The sequence below is a fragment of the Protopterus annectens genome, chromosome 17.part0 (assembly GCF_019279795.1).
Source record: "Protopterus annectens isolate FY-2018-M chromosome 17.part0, PAN1.0, whole genome shotgun sequence".
NCBI classification, from domain to species: Eukaryota; Metazoa; Chordata; order Ceratodontiformes; family Protopteridae; genus Protopterus; species Protopterus annectens.
In genome coordinates this window covers 598,652,254-598,670,142 of record NC_056751.1, presented here as the reverse complement: position 1 = coordinate 598,670,142, position 17,889 = coordinate 598,652,254, and the positions used below count along the sequence as shown (strand labels likewise).

At 43.5% G+C, this 17,889-nt stretch overlaps 1 protein-coding gene across 2 annotated transcripts in view; it reads right to left on the bottom strand.

The window, feature by feature from the left end:
• Positions 1-754: 754 nt before the first annotated feature.
• ZBTB45 (zinc finger and BTB domain containing 45) overlaps positions 755-17,889 on the bottom strand; it is a 451,816-nt gene continuing 434,681 nt past the window's right edge. For both annotated transcript variants that reach the window (XM_044059605.1, XM_044059606.1), the window contains exon 3: positions 755-1,786. In XM_044059605.1, coding sequence (XP_043915540.1) covers positions 1,431-1,786 — 356 coding nt within the window. In that variant the 3' untranslated portion in view covers positions 755-1,430. The remainder of the gene's footprint in view (positions 1,787-17,889) is intronic.

Sequence of the window (17,889 nt, the reverse complement as noted above, 5' to 3'; positions counted from 1 at the left end):
AGTATTTTGGTACAGCAACATATTCCCATTAACTACGACCACAGACTTAAAACTATTACTTAAGGAAAAATTGGAAATTAATACAGGTGTAGGTAAGATTTTTCTTGAAGCGATCCATTTTTCAGATGTACACCAAACCTGCTCTCTGCCACTAATTATTCTAGTTAAATTTCTAGGAATTCAAAATGCTCTTAAGGCAATGATGAAATCATATGCTAGAAGAATGGAGAAATGCTAGGGTAGATATGCATACTCTAAAAACTGACCCGATAAGGAATGGAATAAAAGGGCCATCTACAAAAACCCTTTCGATTTCAACATCTGACATGATTAAAATTGAAGTCTGGATCTCGCTCCTAATTAATATGGGGAAGAGACATGTGAAGCATACTTCCCTGCGGGCTAACTACACAACGTATGCACATAGTGGAGCCAAGCATGGCACGCTTCAAAATAGCTAGGAAAATAGGTAGCCAAATATCATGCATGTATTAATTTGTAGTGCTTTTACTTAACATTTTCCTTATCGTAAAAGGCTGTGTTCCTTTTATGATCTTTTAAAATAAACTTACCTATCGCAATACACTGTGCATCTTTTACTGGTAATCCTAAAGCAAGAATTTTGGTTACACTGCATCTATCCAGATTAAAAAATTGAATTACTACATGTTATTCTGAAACAGTCATAATGAAATGGATTTTTAAAACTGATTTTTTTTACGTCTTCAGGTGGACAGACGGTCACTTAAAAAAATTAACAGTTAAGCCATTTATAAATACAGTAAAATACAGTAGAAAGTAGCTTCTTACAAGAAGCAATGCTGTGATTTAGTGAACACACGTTGCCCTTTCCCTTACATACAAGGTATAGGCAGATAAGTTGGGGAGAAATGTGTCAAATTAATGACAGCAAGCGTGCATAACTGTCATTAACAAAAGTTATAGTGCAACTGTGGCAAGTTTACAGTTCTGTATTAAAATCAGCTCTGCAGCATTAGGAAAATGAAATGCTAACCCCCCACAGTGGCTAAAGGTTTAAATTACAAACATGTTTTTAAAACATACTTATCCATCAATGAACCATGTGGAAGATGACTGCTGCATTCTAGTACAAGATGCAGTTTTAAAAAAGTAAAAAAATTTTTGTATAACTAAAATCTTGTCACAGTGCATATATTTGTATACATCAGTCAATAGATACAGCAACCTAAATTTCTCTTGAAATGTTTTTCAAGCCTCCAATAACTGGAAGGACACCATCTTTCACATACGGTGTTGAAACGGTAAAGTTCCTAAAACCATGGTTTTTATGCAAACCGTACAGTACATGCACTTAAACACAGGACATCGCCTATACAGGTTTTCCTCATGACATTCTACTCCCATACATCTGTATTCTGATGAATTCAGGGAACTTTTTTCTCACTCGCTCATAACAACAACCCATTTCCACTTTGCTCTGGGAACTGTTGTAAACTTTTTACTTCACTTCCTGAACTAAGTTCTTGTGGATTTCCTGCAGTTACACTGTTGACCACTGTGTGTGTTGTCATGTGCCGCTCAAGCAGTGTACGATGAGAGAAATGCTTGTTGCAAATACTGCACTGGAAACGCTCAGGGCGATGGGTGCGCATGTGAACATTGAGGGAGCTCTTTTGAGTGAATCGCTTGTTGCATATGGAACATTGAAAGGCACGCACCCCCGTATGTGTCACCATGTGCTTCAGGAGATAGTCTCGTAGAGAGAAGGAACGCCAACAAACACTGCACTGATGAGGTTTTTCTCCTGCAGAGAAAAGAGCAAGTCAGTTTTATGAGCTGAATGACAAGATTATAAATTTTCTTTCAATTAAATACTACTTCCTTAAAGGCAGCAAGACTACATACAGAAGTAGCTACAGATGTCATTACTTGCTACATTTCTCTCCATTTACCTGAATTATCTTTGACTGTTTTCTCAGCTGCAATCAATGTAGTCTCGAGAGCACCTCGTAAGATTTAAGACCACAGATAAATTTTGCATGTAATAAGGTCCTCAAGTCACTGACCCAGTACACAACAGGGAGGACTCGCTTTAAATCCTACAATGTAACGAGTACCTTAACAAGGCAGTCAAACTCACTCCTTGAAGTCTTACACAAGGGAAAGTCATGACCAACTCTGGGAACACTCAATGTGACATGGGCTGTAGTAGAACAAGCTTGGAACATAGTAGATATAAGCAAGTACTGCATAATCTTAGGAAGGCATTGTGTTGCGCTCCTGATCAATTAAGTGGCAAAACTCAAAAGGAACTAGGGAGAAGCTAACTTGCTTACAATACTAAACATCTGTTGTATTCTCCTTAATAAAAGTACGTAAATTACAGTTCTGAACTTACCTGAACTACAAATTTGTAAAAGTCAGGTCTATCCTCTTCTACAGCAAGACTAATACTTCAAGCACTAGGACAAGCAAGCTGACAAAACTTTTCAAGGCTGCTTACACTCTCATACTTCATCTGAGGACAGAAGGAAGAAATTCTAAGCTACTTTTACCACAAGTGGGAAAGGTGGCTGGGTGTGTCATGAAGAATGGACCTGTCTCAGAATACGTACATAGCCTCTTAAGTAAAACAAAAAAAAAAGTTATCTACCCACCAATAGGAAGACAGAATCCTAAGCAAATACTTTTGGGCAGACACTGCCATGGGAAAATTTCAGAAATGGCTCAAAATGAAGACCTGGACATCACAGCCAGCTGAAACTGGAGCAAGCTGAGGGAACAAGTAGCTAGTGCACAAGCAAGCATTCCTGAAAGACAAATGACAGATACAGCAAATATTGTAGAAGAATTTATCACAGTTATGGAAAGAGACTTCATGCACAACTCCTCTCAACTAAATCAGGGACACTTAACTAAGGCACTGACAGATTAAGAAACGTGAATTAATATCTTATTTTCTGAAATAAAAGTATTCTAATTACTGTCATCACCACTTTTTCTCCAAACTGTCACCAGTTTTACAAGAGATTAAGAGGAATGGAGCTAAAAATTTCATTCAATCTGGGACAGTTGAGAGGTATGCCTTACACTTTGTGACAACTCTATAAAAGACCGACTTAAGAGTAACCTTGGGTATTTTGGGCCTTATCGTCCTCGAATACAAATTGGCTCTCTGTGGATAATCTTTGCCCCAACATAAAATCTGAGTTGCTAGCGCGCATCCACATAATCCTTTATTAAAACACTCTAGGAAGTAAAACACTCTAGGAAGTTTGTCTCTGACCGCTTCAGACATGAAATCGGGTTTAGTTTTCAGAGTGGCTTTGTCCTTATAGAATACTGAAATTAAGCATCAAAAGAAAGGGCACACACCTCAGAAATGATTCTGGCAGATAAGACTGCCACTAGGAATTGTGTCTTACAGGACAGGTACTTCAACCCTGCTGAAACTGCAGGCACTGGTATGGTTGTAAAGTGAGCTTCTTCAGCACAAAAGTAAAAGTTCCAAGAGAATAAGAAATGCTGTAAGGGAAGTCAAAAGAAAGGTATTTGGAAAGTCTTGACATACCCTGGGTGATAAGGAAGACCATCATCACACAAGGAAATTCAAAATGGTTGCAAGACAGATTGACAGAACAGTTCAGACCCTAATCTAACAGTATCCAGTACAGAAGGAAGATGAGCTGTAAAGGTGTTGACATTTCTACTCATTGGCCACAATGAGAAATTAGACCACTTGTCTTTGCACATCTTCAGGTACTCAAGATGATTTGCACTATTGTGCTGCTGGTTACTACTGCATCTCAAGAAGCCAAGGCTGTGAACCTGAGGAAGTGAATGTTTGGGCGAGATTTGTTGAGGGGTGGGGTTAACTTTTCAATATCATTTTAGCCCTTGTGCCTGCTGACCATCAAGTCTCCCCTTGATAAGGCAATACACCAACAGGATGCCACCTTGTACTCTTGCCAGTAAGGCAGCCATGAAAGCCTCCCCCCACAAGCTTTATGGATCAATTCTTCCACCTGGGATGAGGTAAGCACCTGTGTCACCACAAGGGGTGTCTATACCACCTTGCCCATGCAAACACGCTCTTTTGTACACTGATAGAAGCTAGCAGCACCTGCTTGGACGGCCCAAGCCCAAATCTTACTAGCATCAGCTTCTTGCATCATGAGAGGCCTCTGCACTCCAGCAGAGGCCTTAGAGTAATAGCATGAGCTGGGTGGGAACTATCACTCTCCTCCCAGGATGGAGGAACCAAGCTTCCTACCAGAGCTGTCAAACTTCCCAGCCAGAGGTCGAGCTTAGGCCAGCTATGGTACTAGTCAGGGCTTTATCCTACTACACCACTTGCGCAGTCTTTGCTGGGATGTTTAAGGCTTCTCCACAAGTTTGGGCAGAAATGGAAAATGTTTGTCAGTGCCAATAAGGGGTTATGAAAAGGACATCTATCTTGTGCAACCTGGCTTTATGAAAGATGATCACCACTGCATATAAGGAAAAAGTGTAAATGAAGTCCAGGGGGCCACAAGTAGACAAAGGTATCCCTGGTTATACTTTCAACAGAAGCTGAAGAAAACTTGCTGCAATGCAAACAGGTTACAATGAAGTTTGTTCCATAAACTAAACAGCTTGTGGTTCAGAGAGGCTTAGACACCACTCCCGGAGCTTTAAAAAGCGGAGACTGTCTGGAAGCAAAGGAACTAGCATCTCCAGAAATATGACTGGCTAACAGAAAACAGCTGGACTGGATGTCCAATATCAGCCTTTAGTAAATCCTTGGCATGGAAGGTAAGATCAGATCACTCGCAAACCTACTGTACTTATTACTACTCCAAGCCACTGCCAATTTATTTTTGAGTGGATGGCAACCATTCTGATAAAGGAGTCCTAAAATTCAGCAGTGTCAGGATCACTGACACTTAAAAGGATGATGTGCAAATCTGATTCAAAAGACATCCAGACACCTTGAACAGTTTCTGGCTGTTAATACGGTTTTCCTTTTCCCCCACCTCAGGTGAGACATGTCTGTACTGACATAAGACGTCAATTTTATTACAACAAATTGTTTCAAAGGTGAGACACTGACCCTCCACCAACAAAAGTGATTTTTAGATACCATGATCACACACTGTTCTGGTCTGAACTCCAACCCCACTGGACCCAGACTGTTCAATAAAACCTTCAAGTGATATATGTAGGGAGGTTAAGCATCAAGTTATAAACTAGGATGACTGCAGTCGTATGCTCTACAGCCTTGTGGTTTAACATACACAAACTTTGGAACCCTGTGTTTGCAAGAAAATCCATTTGTGTACCAGACATACATAGCACTATATCACATGCAGATGGCAACAGACAAATGTCAGTGCTTCAGATGGGCAAACAGAATGTAAGACTCCATATGATACTGAGCGAGTGAACTAAATCTCCAGAGGGAGTCACCGCCTGAAATGGAGCAGTTAAGAACCTGCCACCCAGATAGGAAAGATCTCTGCTACCTGCAGTGACTATGCTTGGGCTGAAAGTGACACGAAAAGGGAGTGTCCAGAACTAAAAGGACTGGCCCCTGACAAGTGTAAGAACCTCTCTAGTGATTCTGATGTTCAAACAAGCACAAGGGAGTCCAAAGATGTAATCAAGTCTCACTTACAGTATTGAGATCAGCAAATGCACAGTGATCATCCAAATAAAGGTGTTTAGGCTGCTTAAGGCTACAATTGCTCCCAGGTACTGTCATCTTCGGCACAAGAAAACCGGAATATTTTAAACCTTTTCTGATGGAACCTACTGAATGGTTACTTTTAACAGGATAGTCGATACCTGCTGCCTTTTGGAATTTTTCTGAAAGGGTTGGACTTCGGACAAAGAAAATGGAAACCGGGACTGCTTCAGTGGGAATCTTCTCCCCTCTAGACACTGCTGTTTATCCACAAGTCATATATGTTGGAATTCCAAGCAGAGAAATGGAACAGGACAGGAGCACCAGACTTCCTGCACAGAGGTCTCAATATGACTGCTTCCTACCGGTCTTGTTCTGAAGGCAGCAATGGAAAGAGGGGACAGATCTAGCCACAGCTGGCCTAGACATCTCTAAGGCAGACAAAGCCCCTGTATGGACTTCACCCACTAAAAATGGAAGTTTGACTAAATGAAACAATGCACTGGTCACCCTTACACACTTATTACAGGTTTACCCAAGCTGGACACTGATGCAATAAAGAACTGACAAGTGAGAAAAAAAAAAAAAACATTTTATCCTTGGTTTTAGGACAAGGGAATTCTGACAGAGAAGAGTTTTAAGTGAAAGACTACTGCCCAGACTAAATGACAGATAAAGATATTTATCAGAAAGAGAAACTGAGATGCTGCTTATGGCCTTTTAAGGCAAGTTTGATAAACTCTACAGATATAGTACCTGTAAAAGGTGCATTTCATCTACCACTCCTGTAAAAGCACTACATATGTCTGCGCTGACAGACTTTTCTACCAACAGCACACCTATGAAAAGGAAAACTAAATATTTGTACCACTAAAGTACTTGGATTGACTGGGACCAGTTGGCATAATAGTTATGATCATCTCCCGATCACAAGGTTCAATCCCAACTTTCAGCCAATGCCTGTTTGGAGTTTGCATGTACTCGCATTGTCTGTGGGGTTCTTCCCATTTTCAAAAAAGTGTGCGTTTTCACCTCACTCAAAGAATGGAACTGTCAGCAGCAGCAGAGTCACTTTATGGTGCCCTACAAAGGGAACAGCTGTACAGACCAATCACTCTAGGCACCTATTGTGGTGGGCATTAGCCTCATAACAGAACACAGATCACACTGCGCAAAATGGCAGGGCTAGCCACTTGACACTGCAAAATATGACTCTGGGGACAGTCTTCACAACCAAATCACCTAACAGGGCATAGATATTTGCCAGTGACAACTGGGTTAAGGACCCAGCCTATTATGACCTACACCAGGGAGCCATGGTGGGCGGGGAGTATGTACCCCTACTGGCACCCATCATAAAGTCCAGCAGCTCTGGGTCAATAAGCTACTGGTTGGACAGTGTCCAGTTGCCTAGCTTGGGTTAGCTGGGATAACTCTGCTGAGCAAAAGCTTAACATAAAACCTATCAACCTGCCAAAGAATTGCTGTACTCAATGTAGGTTAACTGACAGGACGGAGTGTGAAAGCAGATGACATGATGGTAAGGAGAAGTATGGACATCCTATGTAACCAGAAGACAAGATGGAGGGACAGTGCAGCAAGCTTGAGATCCAGAGTCCACTACTCAGGAGGAGGACATGCTAGAAATGCTGTGGGAATTGTGGTGAGGGAGAGGCTCCAGAAAGCAGTAAGGGATGTCATCAGATTTAGTGACAGACTCATGGCAATCTGACTCCAGCCTAATAAGGCAGTATTCATAATCTCAGCCTAGCCATTATCACAACCTATGCCCCAACAGCAAGTTTGTGCTAGTGAGGAAGAGAGTGCATTCAGACTGCAGCTGCAGGACCTACCAGATAAAGCAGGACAACATAAACAGGTGCTAATAATGGGCGACGAATGCACATATCGGGACAGACAGAAAAGGATACAAGGACTACCTGGGAGGGCAACAGGAAGAGAGGCCATTCTAGACTTGTCTGGCAAATAGCTTGACAATAGCAAACATGTGGTTCAGAAAGTGAGACCGTCACAAAAATCACATGGAGTCCCCACCATGCAACTCAGGTAGACTTCCTCCTAGCAAGGAAAGGGCAATGGAGCAGAATCCGTAATTACAAAGTCAAACTCACTGAAGGCTATCCCAGAGCACAAAACACAGTTTGTCACAATCAGCTACAAGCAAGGGTCAGAGAAGGCTCTAAGGTCAACACAGAACAGGCTGCAGACCTGGTAGTCAACTGGAGAGAAAGCACAAAACTTCAAGGAATTACTTGGGGCTTTAGCACCTCAAAAGGAGAAAATAGGTGGAGTTGAATGGCACCAGAAGCCAAGGTAGATCTATTTACAGAAAACAAACGACAAACTGCAGTGGCTTGGGCACATGTGTAGAAAAGTGGAGGATAATCTGGTGAAGATTTGGGGTGGACATGAAGGTAAGAGGAAATGAGGGCATCCAGGGAAGAGGTGGATGCATTAGTCAGGCCTTGTTCGGCACTGAATAGAGATGGCGACACAGCTGACCCCATGTACAAAAATGGGGGGGGGGGGGGTTGAGGACTACATGCTCAGAGAATGGTCTTTAACATCTAGGACTTAAGCTAGGTGAACAAAACTTTGCCTAGCTAATACCATCACCACCCTTGTAGAATACCCTGAATATTAATCTATTTTCCATTTTCTAACAAAGTAAACAAAATCAAAATGTACATGCTCAAGTCAGACCATCTCCTATGCAAACAGGCCGCCTTTTTGTGTGGGAGGAGGTTAACAAGAAAAGTTATGTCTTATAACGTTCCATCTGTGTTGTCGATCTCCACTTATCCTAGACTATGGATTCAGCTTCGCAGCTCGGAACACATTATTCCAGCTTGTGCCACCCACTCGAGCTTAGCTTTACCCATAATGCACCTCTCAAAATTATCTCTGAGTTTGCACTAGATAGTGACAAGACAGGAAATAACAGATCAGAGACCATATCTGTATTCATAAAAAAGAGAATCTAATCTTTTTGGGATAGATCCATTCTACCAAGAAGCCTGAAAGGCAGAGGGAAGGTGGGTGGGAATATCAAGGATAAGTGAATATCGACAACACAGATGGAACGTTATGGTAAGCCATAACTTCTTTACCTGATATTGTCAATCTTCACTTATTCCTCGAATGTGGGACAGAATCCCCAGTTACCCAAATCTTGGGAAGTCTCATGGAAGTATATTCCTGAGCACCACTAAACCAAATGATGCTCAGCCCCTAGAGACCAGATCCAGCTTATAATGAGTAATAAACGTATGTGGGGATGGGCAAGTAGCCGCTGCACAGTCTGTAGAAGCGGCAACTGCTTTTGTAGAATGTGCTTTTATAGGGCCTGGTAGCTGTAATTTCCTTTCAGTATAAATGAAGGCTATACAATCTTTTAGCCATTTAGCCAGAGTGACCTTAGAGAGTGATTTACCCAAAGTAGTTGAAGAAAAGGAAACTAGTCAGACTTTTTGAATTCTTTTATTCTGTGAAGGTAAAAACAGAACAGTTTATGAACATCTAGTAAATGTAGACAATATTCACCTGTTTGAAAAATTGGGGAAAAATATGGGAAGTTGCATCATCTGGTTGATACGTCTCAAAACTAATTTTGGATGAAAGGATGTTAGTTCACAAGGTCACCCTGTTTTTATAGAAGGTTAGGTAAGGAGGCTTGAAAGTAGTTCTGAAATTCTCCTGGCAGAAGTAACTGCAACCAAAAATAAGGTTTTCCAAGAGAAGTACTTCAAAATCACAATTTGCAGATGGCACAAATGGGGAAGGAACTAATGAATATAACACCAGATTAAAGTCCCAAGGTGAAGGCTCCTTATATGGGGGTTTGAGTATTAGGGTCCCTTTCAGAAAAGCTTTGCAAAGTTTGTGGGATATTACAGCTGCATCATTTAAACCATCATGAAAGTTAAACTGCAGCCAGATGCACTCGTACAGTCTAGGAGGATGCTCCTGCATCGAAAAGCGAAGCCAAGAATTCTAAGACCTTAACTAGTCCAGAAAATGGGTCGCAATTCTTCTCTCTAGCCCATTTTGAAAATTTTTGCCATTCACTGTTAGTCTTCTAGTCGAAGGTTTATGGGAGGCTAGAACGATTTGTTGGACTGAGGCCGAAAGACTATTATGCTTGGCAATCACTGGAACTGGAGAAGGCACGCAGTGAACTTGAGATAAAGATTCAGATGAACAAATCCCTCTGGAGGGGACAAGAGGTCTGGAGATGGAACCAGGGTCCAATGCTTCTAAATTAGGAGAGGCCAAAGAAAGGGAAACCATATTTGCAGAGGCCAGAATGCGACTGAGAATTACTTTGGTAATAGGGGAAAGTAGCTGCTGCACTTGAGAGGGGATGCAAAGAGACTGCAGCAGGGCTGGCCCCAATGACAGAATATCCTTTCCGTCACCACAGGACTGAGACACCACTCATGAGGCATTAGGATGCTTCTGCTCAATTTGTCCACAATCACACTGGGGCTTGCCAAAAAATGCATTGCAATTAGACTGTGGTTGGATGAAATTGCCCATTGCCATACTCCAAGTGCTTCTCGACAAAGAGGGTAAGATCTGGTTCCCTCTTGCCTGGGGATATGCCAAACCACTGACATGTTTTGTTTGAACAGCAACCGTTCCCAAGGGAAGGGTTTTCTTGGAATGCTTGCAACATTAAGAGCACTGCCCTCATCTCTAAAACACTGATTTGCAAATTGGTCTCCATCTGGGACCAAGTGCCTTGGACAGTTTTCCAGACAATGTCCCCCCAATATCTGGGACACCTATGGTCACTATGGCCTGGGGTCGAGGAGGGACAAAGGGTTGGCCTGACAAACTTTCGCCTGACTGAATCCACCAACTCAGGTCTTTCTTGCATACAGTAATAATACCTGATGGGACATTGGCCGAGTCAGAGACCATTGTGATGCCAAGAGCCATACTAAGATTCGCATGTGAAATCTCGCCAGGGAACTAAAGCGGCAGTCTGCCACTGATCCTAGAGTTTATAACAGTCTTGCAGTCACCGTTTTGCTGCGATAATCTGTCTGCCTCCACTTTTATTCTTTGAAGTCTTTCTGCGGGAAGAGATGCGATACTGGTGCATGCATTTAGTACTGGTCCTATAAATCCCAACTGTTGTTAGCTCTAGATGGGATTTTTTGTAGTTTACATTGCTCCCCAGCGACATACAATTTTGAAGAAAGTAGTCCCTTGCCTGCAAAAGTAGACTGGTAGGTGCGGTAATGGAGCCATTTGTCTAAATATGGAAACATGTGGAATCCTTGCAGTCTGAAGGGAGCTGCTACCACTGTCTTGCACTTGGTGAGGACCCTGGGGGCTGAACTGATGACTGGCTTCTAGATGGAAGTGCAGGAATCTTCTGGAGTACTTGTCCATTTTTATGTGGCAATATGGATCCTGAAGATCTACTGAGCATATCTAATTGTCTTTTCTTAAGAAAGCAAGTATAGACTGAACCATAACCATCCAGAATTCTGTTTGAACTGACTTATCACATTGAGATCCAAAAATGGTTTCCAGTCCTGTTTTCTTTAGCACTAAAAAAAATCCTGAGTAAACAGCGGATCCTATTTGGTCTGGTGGGATTGCTTGGATGAATCTGTCAAGCAGTTTTTGAATTTCTAAGACTGCTGCATCCCCGAGACTGGGTGGAATGTCTGGGATCCTATTAGGCTTCAAGATCTCTAATGTCTCCAAATGAGACATCTTCCAGGAGTGACCTTGGGGAGCCTTCCCCTTCATCAAAATCAGTATCTTCTGTGTTAAGACTCTACAAAGGAGTCCAAGTGCTTCCTCTTGCACTTTCAGCAGCACCTCCTCAGTGGGACTCGCCGGAGAAATGGCTGAAGGCATAACCATCACAATTGAATCCAGAGGATTCTGTGCCCGCTGTCCCAGGTCAGAGGCTAGTGGAAGCTCTGGGCAAGGGGACGGACCAGGGATGTTGGCTCTACAAAACTGGCATCAACTGCAAATCCACAGAGGACAATGCCCTCTCCATGGCCTGGAAAGCAGGCCCCTCCATAGAGGAATGGGAGCCCAGAACAGACTCCCTCAGAACCATTGTCACACCACTCACCAAGGAAGCAGGCCCCAAAGCTGAAGTCAAGCTCACATGTGCTGATGCCCCGAGGAGTATGGATGGCTCCAACACTAGAGTGGATCCATACCACCCTGACCATGAAGCTTCAACTGCAAGAGGTTGCCATATCTGACAGAACTGAAGAGGTCAGGGTAGTAACCGGTGCTGGAGATAATCTAACTGCAACAATACCATAGAAAAGTACAGTTTTGTACCTACCATAAATGTAGATGTCCGATAGGTATGCATCTGCAGTCATCACATATGGGTTGTCCTGCCTCAGGCAGCCCTTCGGTCGGCCGGATTCCAAAGTCTGGGTCCGGCGTTTGCTGATGTCGCCCCTTCCCAGACATCAGAGCGTCTGGGGTATAAAAGCGTCAGCCGACGCCATCTTCCTCAGTTTCTTGCCCCAGATGCCAAGTGCCCTCTAAGGAAGGCTAAATTTGGAAAAATGCAATAAAATCCAAACATTATATATATATATATATATATATATATATATATATATATATATATATATATATATATATATATATATATATATATATATATATATATATATATATATATATCTATATCAAAACAAATACACCGCAATAGATCCCCCCCAGCTAGCTAATAGAGGGGTAAGTACCCAAGAAATACCAGAGGGGAGGGAGGGAGGGTAAACCTGACTGCAGATGCATACCTATCGGACATCTACATTTATGGTAGGTACAAAACTGTACTATGTCCGTCAAAGATGCATCTGCAGTCATCACATACGGGTAGAATACTATAGCCAATCTGGGGGTAGAGGAACTAAGAAAAGGATGGTGTAGCTAAGATACCCTGCAGGACAGCCGTAGCAAAGCCTGCTCTGGATCTGGAATATAAAGGTAAATTGTAATGCTTGGCAAATGTATGCACGGAGCTCCATGTGGCAGCTGCTAAAATGTCCTTGGTAGCCACCCCTCAACTCATTACAGCAGAGTGACGTCTCCAGGCGTTTCTGCAGTTACACCCTACTGCTCCTCTAGGCGTCAAATATTGCTTGTTCATGTTTGCATTAATAATTCCAAAACCATGTTACATACAAGGTATTGGAAAATTTTATCTTGAAGCATACATAATAGCAAACACAATCGTATTGATATACGACCTCTGTCAATGGGTACTTGTTAAAAATGTAAGGTGATTACATCAATTTTTAAATGCTGAAGCCATGCCCACTAGGAGTTAATGGTACACACTCAAAAGAGCCCTACTGGAGGGGAATGAGTTAAGAAGGCTGCGGAGGTAGCTGTGGCTCTCGTAGAATGAGGTCTAATGTTAGCTGGTACAGTCTTTCCATGAAAGGAGTAACAAAAGCGAATGCAATTTCCTATCCATTTTGAAATAGTCTGTTTGGAATTTGCTTTTCCTTGAGTACCAGCAGCATATGCAACCAACAGCTGGTCAGCTTTTCTGAAAGCTTTAGTTCTGTCCAAGTAGTAGCGCAACTGTCTGTGAATGTCCAGGGTGTGCAGCAGTTTCTCCCCTTTGTTTTGTGGATTTGGGAAGAAGGTAGGCAGGTGAATGGCTTGATTTAATGAAACCCTGGATACCACCTTTATGTGGGATTAGTTCTCAAAGAAACTCTGTCCTGTTGAAAAATAATAAATGGCTGTACTTCCATCAGGGCCTGCAACTCCGAAACTCTTCTTGCTGAGGTTATGGCCAGCAGGAAGGCAGTCTTCCATGAAAGGTACTGTAGATCTGCAGATGCTGCTGGTTCAAATGGAGGCAGTGTTAGTTTTTCCAACACGAAGTTAAGGTCCCAAGCAGGTAGAGGTGGTTTCCGAGGGGGTTTGATGTTTTTGATTCCTCTTAGAAACTGTCTTAGGAGAGGATGAGAGAAGACAGGTGGATCAGTATTGTACTCTGCTGAAATTGCTGAAGCATGAATTTTAATAGAAGAGTAAGACAGACCATTGTGGAGCATTTCTGCCAAATATTCCAGGATATGTGCCATGCTCATCACTGTCGCATCTAGGCCCTTTGTGGTGTTCCAAATGAGAAATCTTTTCCATTTTGCTGAATATGTCTTTCTTGTGGAAGGGCGGCGAGCTTCCATAACAACATCCTTCACTCTCTGGGATAGCTTATCCTGAGGAGTCAAGGTATTCTCCAGGCTGTTATTTGCAAGGTTTTCAGGTTGGAATGTAGAGTTTTGTATCTGTGCGGTGTCAGTAGAAGTGGCCATAGAGGCAGAGGCCATGGTTTCGTACGTGACATGCTCCTTAGCAGTGGGTACCAGTGCTGTCTTGGCCAGTCCGGAGCTATCAGAATCACTTTTGGCTGCTCTGTCCTGATCTTCAGTAGCACTTTGGTCATTAATGGAATAGGTGGAAATGCATACACTGTTAGATTTCTCCAGCTGAAAGAGAGAGTGTCCACTTTCCACGCTTGTGGGTGGTATGTCCTTGAGCAGAATTTCTTCAGTTGAGGATTGTGGGGGGATGCAAATAGATCTATGTCCGGCCTCCCCCAAGATTGTGTTATCTGTAGGAAGATGTCTGGATGCAGCATCCATTCGTGCGCATCCATGATATTTCTGCTTAAGCTGTCCGCCAGTATATTGTCTTTCCCTGGCACAAACTGAGCTTGTAGCTGTATATTGAGTTTCAAGGAAAGTTCCCATAGATTCATTGCCAGTCTGCAAAGAGGATAGGAATGGGTGGTGTTGTCTGTCCTTAGTAGGTGGCCTTGATGCAGAAAGAGTTTGAAGGCCTAGACTGCATGCATCACTGCTAGCATTTCTTTTTGATTTATGTGCATGCGTAGCTCCTTTCGTGACCACTGTCCTTGGATACCTCTGCCCTCCATGTGCGCTCCCCAACCTAGGTCTGAAGCGTCCGTTATATTTTGGGAGGTTTTTGGCTTTGTGAAGGGCAACCCCCTGTTGGACTGGCTGGCCTGAGCCCACCACAGAAATTCCTTTTGAAAGCATGGAATGAGTGGGATTAAAGTTTCTAAACTGTGACTGTGCTGAGTCAATAAACTCCTTAGGTACCACTGTAGCCTTCTCATATGTAGCCTTGCTTGTGGAATCAAAAGAATACAGGATGCCATGTAACCCAGGGCCTGCAGGATTTTCCTTGCAGTCAGCTGAGTTTGTCTTGTCAGATTTTTGAAGTAATCCGGTAGTTGTCCGTTTTTCTTCTGTGAGATGAGCCATTTGGGTGGTTGTATCTAGATCCGCACCCAGAAAGGTTATTCTTTGGAATGGAACAAGACTTTATTTGTGCATGTTGACTGTATATCCCAAGGCCTGCAGAAGATTGATGGCATAATTTAAGTCCTTTACCAAAGTTTGTTGGCTGTCCGCTTGTATAAGGCAGTCGTCCAGATACGGGTATATTTGAATCCCCTGAAGTCTGCAGTGTGCTATTACTGATGCCAGGCATTTCGTGAATACTCTGGGTGCAGTAGATAAGCCAAAAGGCAATGCTGAGAATTGATAATGCTCTGACCCTGCAAGAAATCTGAGGTGTCTTCTGCAACTTTGTCTGATAGGGACATGCAGGTATGCCTCCTTGAGGTCTAGAGTCACCAGCCAAGACCCCTTGCCCAGCATGGGAAGGAGTTGCTGTAGAGTCAGCATTTTGAATTTTGGCACAGTGAGATAAGTATTCAGTGCAGACAAGTCGAGAATTGGTCTCCATTGATGTTCTTTTCTTGGAACAAGGAATAGTCTGGAGTAAAATCCTTGGCCTTGTTCTGAAAGAGGAACTTTTTCTATGGCTTTCATTTGTAGTAAGTTTGAGATTTGTTTCAAAGCCTCTGTCCTTCGATTTGGTGGCAGACCTGGCATGCCTTTTCTTTTTGGCAATGTGTGGAAATGGAACCCATATCCGTTGTCTATTTGGAGTGTCCATTTGTCTCTTGTATTGTTGTGCCAATTTTTTGAGAATAAAGAAAGCTTTCCGCCCAAAGGTGCTTCTAATTGAGTCCTGGTTGGCGGAATCAAAGCAAAGTCATTGAGTTTGTCCTTGTACAGCAGTTGAAGGTCCTGAACTGCCTGTCTGGATTGGAGGCTGCCATTGACTGCCTCTGTAGGAGCCCCTAGCTTGCCCTCTACCTCTGGCACGCCTGTCCCTGCCCCTTTGAAACCTTTCTGTGTCCGGAAAGGACCAATTCTTGGAAGGCCAATTTCTGCTGAATCGAGGCGGTTGAACTTGAAGAAAATCCTTAACTGTTTGTACAGATTTTGCCTTTTCCTCAAATTTCTTTAGGACTTCTTGAGCAGTGGAACCAAATAACTTTTGCTTTTCCAATGGAGTATCCAAAAGCTTAGCTTTAACATGGTCTGGCAGAGATTGTTCCTTCAGCCAAGCATGCCTACATATGACAACACCTGTCATTGCTGACCTACATGAAGCTTCCAATGCATCATAACCACACTGCAAAAAATGGTTGCCAACCTGCTGGGAGTTATGTACCAGATCCTGAAGGGATTTACGGTCAAGGGGTTCAGTAGAAGACTTTCTTATGCATTTCTTCTAACAAATACTCTTGGTACTGTATCATATGAAATTGACAATTTAATGCCCTCATAGCAAGAGTGGCAGAAGTATACACTTTTTTACCCCATCTTTCTAATGCCCTGGACTCCTTTGCAGAGGGGAGTGGGTTCCTAGTAGTAACAGCTGCAACCCCTTTAGGGCCCTGTGAAATAGTTTCAGGATCAGCAGAGTGGGCCTTGTAAAGAAAATTATGAGTATCCGGGACCCTGTAATACCCATCGGGCTTAACAGGGGCCGGAGGCAGAGTATTAGGGGTCATACTAGAATCAGAATACACAATGACATTTAACACAGGAGGAATAGCCAAAGGTCTATGCTGAGGTAAATGAAAAGTTCTTGGTCTTTTCCTGGAGTCAGAATATTCCTGGCCCTGCCATTTGAAATGCTCTCTCATAGAATGAAGGGTCTCCCCAAAGGAAAGCTCTTCAGGAGGGGAGGATGAGGGGATAGATTCCTCTGCATCCAAATCCTCGTAGGCCGAATAAGCCTCCTCCTGAAGGTCTGAGTGATCCGAGCCATCAGAGGCCTCCTCAGAGGAAAGGGGATCAGGGGGATCTACCCTGGGCCTTTTGTCTAGAGGGGGTTGAGAGCCCCTGTCCGGATGGGGCTGAGCCCCTGGTTAAAGAGAAAAGGTCCTCTGCTAAGGTTAGAATCTGTGAACTAGAAGAGGGTCCCTGAGGAATAACCCTGGGAGGCATGGCTTTAGTGTGTTTAGCAGCTTTAGCCCTGGTGAAGGCCTTAATGGACATGGATGCAGGAGGCCTGGCTGCACCATGTGCTGGTGTAAGCTTTGTCTAAAGGAACGGTGTCGGAAGATTCCAATACACCGGTTTCTGAAGGCAATTCTGTAACCAACTCGGTAGAAGCCTCCGGGGCTGAGGCTGTCTCGGCTGATAGAGTCCTTGGATCCAGAACAGAGACACTCGCGGTAGGCCTAGATGCAGTTTCAGCCAAAACCGCGGGGCGAGTGTGTCTGTCTTTGTCTTTCCGTTTCTTAGTTAAATGTGAAGTCGGGGTTTCCGACGGCATTTTATATGAAAAACTAGCCCCAAAAAAACTCTTCTGCGAACTCCGACCGACGTCTAAGAGTGCGTCGGTTGAAGGAAGCGCAGGCTGAACAAGCAGAGACGTCGTGGTCTGGGCCTAAGCAGGGAAGACAGTAAGAGTGGAAATCCTTATGAGGTATTTGTTTCCCACAAGTTAAACAATTAACTTTATCTGACATCGGCTGAGGCAATAAAGAGTCCCCAACGGGGTACTTAGCTTTTGAAGTCTTCGGATAGCTGAATTACAGGAGCTGGCCGACCGGCACTTGCGAACTGCTTCTGCTTCGGGCACCGCGGCAAGAAAGACTGAGGAAGATGGCGTCGGCTGACGCTTTTATACCCCAGACGCTCTGACGTCGGGGAAGGGGCGACATCAGCCGACGCCGGACCCAGACTTTGGAATCTGGCCGACCGAAGGGCTGCCTGAGGCAGGACAACCCATATGTGATGACTGCAGATGCATCCTTGAAGGACATCTAGGACCGGAGCCAGGAACTATGAAGGCTCAGTTGGAATCAG